Here is an 8,692-nt window from a genome sequence, read left to right on the forward strand (position 1 = left end):
GTGATCACGTAATTCAAGACTATCAATGCAGATGCACAAGGTGGCCAAATTAAAGTTTTCACCATCCCCATTTCCCTCACCAGCTTCCAGTCTTTGCACACACATTTGGGCTCCCTATTTGTCTCTTTGCCCAATTAGTCCCAACCTCCCCTTTCCTCTCCTGCCATGGCCCAGTCACTCCAAGTTTCCTCACACTCCCCCAACTCCTTATCTCAACCTACTCTTTTCCCTCCCCTCTGGTCTCGCTTTTGTCTCCTCTGCCTCTCCTTCCTCTTCTAGTTTGGCTCCGTGATAGAGGTGCAGGTGTTTCCTGTATTCTCACTGCTCTCAATTCTAATGTCCAGCCCTTTCAAAAGCAGTTGTCAGACTTTCCCTGTAAAGGCTGCTCCTCTTCAAGACTGCAGGCATGGGCTGACATGTGCAATCTGATCACACATAGCAGCTGTGAAGGGATTACAGCATGCCCAGCAAGGACAGAACCTTCAGAGATTTTAGCTGCAAAAAATCAATTCTGTACTGAGGATTTGCGAACTGCAGTTTTTCAAAGGCTTATAACTTGGCCAAACATAAGTAGATTTTCACAGGAATGGCAAAAGGCACATCCCTGACACAAAGTTCACCCCTTGCCAAATTTCAAATCTCTGGTCCAAAGCATAGGGACACTGGTCATCAGAATATTTTAACATAAGCAAAACAACCTTCCCCGCCACCCTGCCCCCGTCTCATTCTCAAAACAGCTGAACAGTTTTGGCTGAAATTTTCCAAAAAATTCAACCTGGGGCAGACACCTGGCATGCAAAATTTCACACAAAATAGTTATAGTTTGGCAAGACTATAACCAACTGAAAAAGTCTTAATGCAAAGTGTCAGCCCATATAGGGAGTGCTACCAGCCCCACTTATAATAGTTATTAACATGTGGAAAGAGGGTTTAATGAGAATTATCTTGCATCTTTATAGTAAAGAGACATCAGATTCACACAGTTTACAATCACTTAAAACTGGACTGAACAATTAAACTTCTTAATTTGTTCAAAATTTGCTTTGCTGTATTTCAAGTCCCCAGATTTCCACAGAAGAGATTAAGAACAATTGTAATATGAAAATGGAATGAGTGAATAAAACAGCAAGAGATCAAGAAAGCTTTATTACAATTTAATTCTGCATAATTTAAAAATCATTTTAAATTGTTAGTTGCAATACAAATTCCTTTTAAGTATAAAATCAAGTTGCCAGTGTATGTTTCAGTACCACACTTCAATCAGATCATCTTAGGTCCTCTAATGCAAAGGAGTCCTCCTCACCCTCCCATTTTAACTGTCTCAGAGAACTCCTTTGCTTAGAGAGGTCCATTTGCTCGTTCAGACTTACCCAAGTAGCACCAAGAATTCTACAGGTCACAAATTTGGCACTCAAAAGCAGAGCATTGAGGCCTCTCTGGTTTAAATTCCATATAAATAGCTACCGTTGTGTACTGAACAGAGCATTTGAGTGCTAAACGTATACATCTAAAAAGACTGCCTCAGAGCATCTTTTGGACAGAGCATTCCTGAACTGTTCAAATCAATTGGGGGTGGGGTAGGGGGGAAATAAGTGAACTCTCTCAAAGACAAAAAATGTAAATGATTAGTCTGCTAGAAGGATATAAAAACTGAATAGCATAGGAGAGACTGAATTGTCACGTCAGCTGCATTCCCAGCCACTCAAATATAAAACTTTTATAAGGCTGGTTTCAACTGCTCATCTCAATGCTGGAATGTTCTGATCTTATTTGGAAATAGACAAATCCAACCATATGATCAGGGAGCTAAGTCAAGTCTCCACTTATGTGACAATGGACAAAACTGAGGCAAAAAAAAGAACCAGAACTCTGCACTAGAGTTACAATAAAACAGGTTAAGAATTATAGAAATTTGCAACATCCCAAACTTAGAGAGTGACCATTTACAGATTTTGTTAACACATTATCAATTATTGTAATAATGAAAAAAAGTTCAAGATATCTGCACACTCCTGAAATTCATTCCTGCAGAGATCAGGCCCTGGAGTAAGGATACCTACTCCTCTTGGCAGAAAATACACATAGAAGTATCAAATGTTGAAATCAGTCTGTTAATGAGGTACTATGAAGACAGTCAAGAGCTCTCCAAGTTGTTCTAGTCCATGGCACTTTGTGAAGAACAAAAAAGAAAGTGGTATATAGAAGGAAGCATCTCCAGGCTTCTACAAACATCATGGCATATGGTTATTTGGTCATTCCCAGTACACTACATTGTTTCATTAGCTAGTCATACTGATGGCTTGGTTTAACTGTGGCTTGTAATTTAGCCTTTTAGAGTGGTATTTGCTAAAGTAATATATGCCATCAGTTATAATGGAATTGTAGTTAATGTAAGTTATCAGTACATCAGGCAGAGAGAAAGGCACATCCTCTTCTTTGAGGGGAATTAGGGCACAGATAAGAACGTAGCCACCTCATACTTCAATACCACCTAAAGCAAGGCTAATTTAATATTTCTCTGAATCCTAAAAGCCCTACAGTTGCCAACCTGCTGGCATCTTGCTGCAATGAGAAAAGAGAGCTCATTCCATATAGTGCAGGCATAACACACGTTTTTGCATGGGTGAGATACCTGTATGAAACTGAGATCTGAACCACTAATGTAGGCTGCTCCCAAATACAGTCAGTGGCACCCAAGCAAGGAATGGGCTTATTAATTTCAGTACACAAAACCCAGTCCCAGCATTCTTACATTAATACAAAATCTCTTATACAGCACATCAATTTCAGATCTGCAAGTTGCAGGGGCTAGTCTTTAATGGAGGTTTCATACTGCTGCTTTTTTGTTCATTCTAGTTGTTGTGGGTATACATAGACTTCTGAAGATAAAAGCCAGTGACTATTCACAAAGGGGTAGGAACAGTTATTGAAGTGTTTAAATAGAGCTTCAGCTAAAGTACTTTTATAATAATGTGTGACCAGCTAGCGTGGAGAGGAGAATTATTTTCAAAATGCTCTAGCCCAGGTAACCGTATCCACTATAGCTAGCCAACCATTAAAAACAGTTTAACTGGAACCATAGTTAAACATGGTTCGTGGCTTCATGTAATAGGACCTACAAAATTCAAAGACATAATCTGCCATGAACTCTCATGCAATGATGCAGGGGCTAATTACGGTAGGGAGAGAGAGAGAACTAATTCCTCAAGGGCAACAGCCTCCTTCCAACTCTCTGGAATTCTCCTAAAAGGTAGGGGGATGTACATGTGTGCATGTCATACTAGGAAATCCGCTTTGAGAATGTCATCCCAATTACCTCAAGCAGTTTGAAGAGAGAACAGTACCTCCACTCTCAGAATTTAAAATACTTTTTTTAGAGGGGAAAGAGAATCCCTAATGCAGTTAAGACAACTATGGAAGACTTGCATTTTGTTACCATCTCACCTCTCTGTTCCTAAATAACCACAGAATCATTTATTTGAGTTACTGTCATCCAGAATTCCACATATCAGGAGGTGCCAACTTCTGGTCTTAATATTAAACAAACCATTTTAGGAGTTCCTTATGTCTGAACCACTGGACTAAACATGATTGGTTTTCATTAACTTTTCATACTTTATAGTAAAGAATGTGATTACTTGTAAGTCTCTCATCAATACTGAAAGCATTTTCAAATTTCGACAAATGGTTTTCAAATTTCATGTTGTCAAATTAAAGCAATAATTAGAAAGCCAGACTCTTGTCTGGTAAACCAAGTTGATGAGTCAGTAAGGGCCAGAAGCACAGGAACTACATTTAAAGCAAAATTATCAATATCTGTCTCTTTCAGCAAGGCCAATAACTGAAGTTTGTCTAGTAAAGGTGAAGTTTGGCTTTGAAGAAGTCTCCTCCTCCTCCATTGAAAAGAATGGAAGCCAACTGAACTCTGGAGATGTTGGAGACTCTGGAACTTTAGAAGATGGATAGATATCTGATCACTCTCTCACTAGGCTGGAATGAACTGGTTTGTCACAGTTTCCCTGAAGCAGTTACCAAACTGCAAGAATATACTTTGCATGAACCATTTCTGTTTAGAGCGGTTAGTGCAAGATGCAAATCTTCGATTAAAAAAAGAAAGGAGCCCACCAAGATCCCTGTCAGTCTTTATTCCACTTCAAATATCCATCATCTTCGGCAACTACAACAGGACACACTTTTTTGTGTTTTTCTTTGTCACTGGGTATAAAACTGCACGCACAGCTTCAGCAAACACCTCTCGAACCCCTTCCTGGTTCAGAGCTGAGCATTCCAAATATTTTACTGCTCCAATCTGTTTGGCCAGTGAAGTTCCCTGTTGTGGGGTAGTGGGAGCCAAGCTTTGCTCCTTCAGCTTTTTAACTGTTTCCACATCACTTCGTAAGTCCCTTTTGGTGCCAACTAAAAGGATTGGAACATTAGGACAGTGGTGAGAGACTTCAGGGTGCCATTTGTGCCGAACATTTGCATAAGAGGAGGGACTTCCAATGGAAAAACAGATGACAAATACATTGGTTTGAGGGTATGAGAGTGTACGCAGACGGTCATATTCCTCCTGGCCTGCAGTGTCCCAGAGATTTAGACTAACTGTCCGGCCATCCACAGTCATCTGGGCACTATAGTTGTCAAACACAGTGGGTATGTACTCCTCTGGAAAGGCATTGGTGGTGTAGCTGATGAGAAGACAGGTCTTTCCCACTGCACCATCTCCAACAACTACGCACTTTATTGTCTGCATTCTTTACCCAGAAATGGAGAATCCTGCTGAAAACAAGAGACAAAAAGTCAGAAAGAGCTGACTCGTTTATAGGAATTTTAAAACACCAAGTGAAGAAGGTTTCTCTAATACCATGCCCGCAACATTTCTAATAACTTATTTTTGGTAGCAGACACAGCATGCTAGATGCTAAAAACACACACAAAGAAGCAGTCACCACTAGAAAAGCTTACACTCTAGAACAGTGGTTCTCAAACTTATTTGATCATGCCCTTCTTTGTATCTGTAGTAGTTTATGCCCCCCACACACAAGTACATATACCAATAAAAAAAAAAAATCAACATGCAACTCTCACTAAATATTAAAAACAGTAAGGCATTGATTCAAACAGAGCCAACGATCCATTGTAATAAGGGCAAAAGCAAAATTGTGATGCTTAAAATTAAATGTGCACACTGCATTGTAGCAAACAGATTAATGTACAGATGGCAATGACTTGTATAATGCTGTTCAAGCTTAACAGAAATCTATCAAAATGAACAGCACCATCCAGAGTCAAATGCACAGTGCCATCTCAAGACCTGATATGTCTGGAGGAATCAGCTCTGATAGTTATTTGCTGCTGTGGGTAAAATGTGCGCAGTAAGTCTCCCCACCTCCCCCCAAGCTTCTCACACACACTCCAAAATATATTCCATACCTCTCCCCAGTTTGAGACCCTCTGCTCTAGAAAGAAACAGTAGAAGCAGGGGAGAGGAAAAGAGGTACAATATACAAATAGAGTGGTCACGTGGCAATTGGACACATCCTGATTATTTATCTAAATAAAAATATATTAGCTGAATAACCTACAACCTAGCCTTAACCAGCCAGATAATTTCTTGTATGTAATCTAGACATGAGTCTTTAGGAGGGACCTGACTGCAGAGAAAGGGATCTGGGGTCTTGTGCCCCACAGCAAGATGTTCTCTGTCACTTGCATGGCTCAGCCCCCTCCATGCGATCCTTGTTCTCTACTGCCTAAGCAGTAGTAACACAGAGAAGGCTCTAGGAATTAAACTGAATATGATTCAGTGCAGATGAGGCAAATGCGCTAGTAAGATGTATGAATACTGCCTATAAAACAAGTAATTAATTCACTCAGCACCAGTTGCATAGTACTGTAGAGTATTCAGACCACACCAATAAAAGGTTTAGGAAATAGAACCTAGGAGGAAAACTTGATACATCTGTTCTTTGAACTACAATCACAGACTGCTACCATGTCACTCTGAATACACAAAGAACTGTTCTAAAGAGGCCAAGAACAGATTATTCTCACCAATCATTGACAGAAGAGGCAGGAACTAATGCGCTGCAGCAAAGAAAGCTCATGTTAAGTACTAGGAAAACCCTAATACCGTAAGAAGATCTCAGCAGTAAAAAGCTTCCAAAAGCAGGTTGTAGAATCACTACTGGAGATATCAGAGACTAAGGTCTTGTCTACACTCCAGAGTTGTGTCGATGCAAGTTACGCCAACAATCAAAAACCGCTCTAATTACATCACTTGTGCATGTTCACATAACGCTCCTATCAGCAGAGCGCATCCACAATTGGTGCTCTAGCATCAACAGAGTAATGCACTGTGGGTAGCTAACCCACTGTGCTACTTGCCACCTTCTGCACCTAGGAGTTGTGGGAAGGCAGAGTGGATCACAGTGCATCATGGATACGGGCTCAACGTCCCATGATGTAGTTTTTTCTGTCCCATTACTCCATGGGCTTCCGACTGCGTTCAGTGCCATTTTTCAACAGCCTGTTTACAGTGCGCCTGCCATCTCTGTCTGAAAGGATGGATCCTGCACTGCTCTCTACTGTTATGATCACTGTTATGAATACGTCATGGCTGGTCATGCAGTATATCATGAGCAGCTCCCAGTCGAAACAGGGATCCGAGGTGCCTGACCTGCTGTGTGCAATGGAGAGAAACACCACCAGATTACTTTTGGCATTCACTGAGCTGCTGCATATGGTGGACCATCGCTTTTGGGCTCGGGAAACAAGAACTGTGTGGTGGGATCACATCGTTATGCAGGTCTGGGATGACAAGCAGTGAATGCAGAACTTTCAGATGCGGAAAGCCACCTTCCTGGAACTGTGTGCAGAGCTTGGCCCAGCACTGCAGTACAAAGACACCAAAATGAGAACTGCCCCCTCAGTGGAGAAGCATGTGGTGATCACTCTGTGGAAGCTAGCAACTACAGACTGCTACCGGTCACTCATGAATCAGTTTGGTGTCCAAAGTTGGGACTGCGTTATCGCAAGTGTGCATGGCATTCTGCTACAAAGGACTGTGACTCTTGGAAATGTGTGTGAAATAGTGGATGGCTTTGCGGCAACAGTATTTCCTAACTGCAGCAGGGTGATAGATGGCACGCATATCCCAATTTTGGCCCCGGACTATCTTGCAAAGGAGTACATCAATAGAAAGCGGTATTTCTCTATAGTATTGCAGGCGCTTGTGGATCACCGTAGGCGTGTCACTGTCATAAATGTGGGGTGGTCCAGGAAGGCGCATGACCCATGCATCTTCAGGAACATTGGCCTGTACAGAAAGCTGCAAGCAGAGACTTTCTTTCCAGACAAGATTCCAATGGGTGATGTTGAAATGCCCATAGTGATCCTGGTAGACTCAGTGTGCCCTCTACTCCCATGACTCATGAAGCCTTACATAGGAAACCTGTACAGCAGCAAGAATCACTGCAACAATAGGTTGAGCAGGTGCAGAATGACCATAGAATGTGCCTTTGGCAGATTAAAAGCACACTAGCACTGCCTTTATGGCAGATTAGACCTAAATGAGGAAAATATTCCCATGGTCATAGCAGCCTGCTGTGCGCTGCATAATACTTGTGAGACTAAGGGTGAAAAGTTTCCCCCGGGGTGGAGTGTGGATGCGGATCACCTGGTGGCTGATTTTGAGCAGCCAGATACCAGGGCTATTAGAGGGGCACAACAGAGGGCTATTTGAATCCTGGAACCTTTTAGGCACCATTTTGACAATGAGCACCAGCAATGTGTCTTTCTATACAGCACTCTGCCATGCTTTAACTTGCCGCCTTGCATGAAAATGTTGATGATTCCTGATCATGATTTGTAGTCAGCAAATGATCAAATTGCAACTCTGTATTAATTCCAGCAGCAACCACTCTGTGTAGGAGACAAATAAAGATTGATTATTTTTCAGAGAGTATGTTTTTATTAAATACCAATTAAAATCACACAGAAAATGCTCGGTGGAAAGGGAGATAACAGTGAAGGGCAGTGTTCTGATGTAGGCTCTCATAGCTGTGTATAACTCCAGCTATCATTTTGGAAACTGTCTGAAGGGGTGGAGTCAACAGGGTACTGAGACGGACTGGGAAGATGCAAGAAATGTCTGAGAGGAGTTTGGGGAGGGCATGACAAGCAGCTCTATATCGGCTGTGGGGGGAGGGAGGAGGGGAAGAGCATGCATGTGTTCTGCCTGCAGCAGGATTTCAGACTTCAACATCTCCATTTGGTCCTCCATCACTTTTATCATCTGCTCCTGGCCCATTAAAATTCACTCCTGGCTCTCCTGCCTATTTTATAATTTTAACTTTTATTCTCTCTCCACACCCTGTGTTCTTGTTTCTCGGCATTTGAGGACTGAAGCACCTCTCAAATCATGTATCAGAGGGGTAGCCGTGTTAGTCTGAATCTGTAAAAAGCAACAGAGGGTCCTGTGGCACCTTTGAGACTAACAGAAGTATTGGGAGCATAAGCTTTCGTGGGTAAGAACCTCACTTCTTCAGATGCAAGACTTGCATCTGAAGAAGTGAGGTTCTTACCCACGAAAGCTTATGCTCCCAATACTTCTGTTAGTCTCAAAGGTGCCACAGGACCCTCTGTTGCTTTTTACAGATTCAGACTAACACGGCTACCCCTCTGATACATG

At 42.0% G+C, this 8,692-nt stretch overlaps 1 protein-coding gene across 6 annotated transcripts in view; it reads right to left on the reverse strand.

Moving 5' to 3' along the window:
• Nucleotides 1–1,124: 1,124 nt before the first annotated feature.
• Nucleotides 1,125–8,692, reverse strand: part of LOC117882708 (rho-related GTP-binding protein RhoG-like) — a 22,685-nt gene continuing 15,117 nt past the window's right edge. For 2 of the 6 annotated variants that reach the window (XM_034781386.1, XM_034781389.1), the window contains exons 3-4: nucleotides 7,830–7,923; nucleotides 1,125–4,776 (exon numbers count right to left, since the gene is read on the reverse strand). In XM_034781386.1, the coding sequence (XP_034637277.1) occupies nucleotides 4,178–4,753 (576 nt within the window). In that variant the 5' untranslated portion in view covers nucleotides 4,754–4,776; nucleotides 7,830–7,923 and the 3' untranslated portion in view covers nucleotides 1,125–4,177. The other 4 variants (XM_034781391.1, XM_034781390.1, XM_034781385.1 and 1 more) reach the window with 4 other exon arrangements.

Source organism: Trachemys scripta, chromosome 9, assembly GCF_013100865.1.
Source record: "Trachemys scripta elegans isolate TJP31775 chromosome 9, CAS_Tse_1.0, whole genome shotgun sequence".
Classification (NCBI taxonomy): domain Eukaryota; kingdom Metazoa; phylum Chordata; order Testudines; family Emydidae; genus Trachemys; species Trachemys scripta.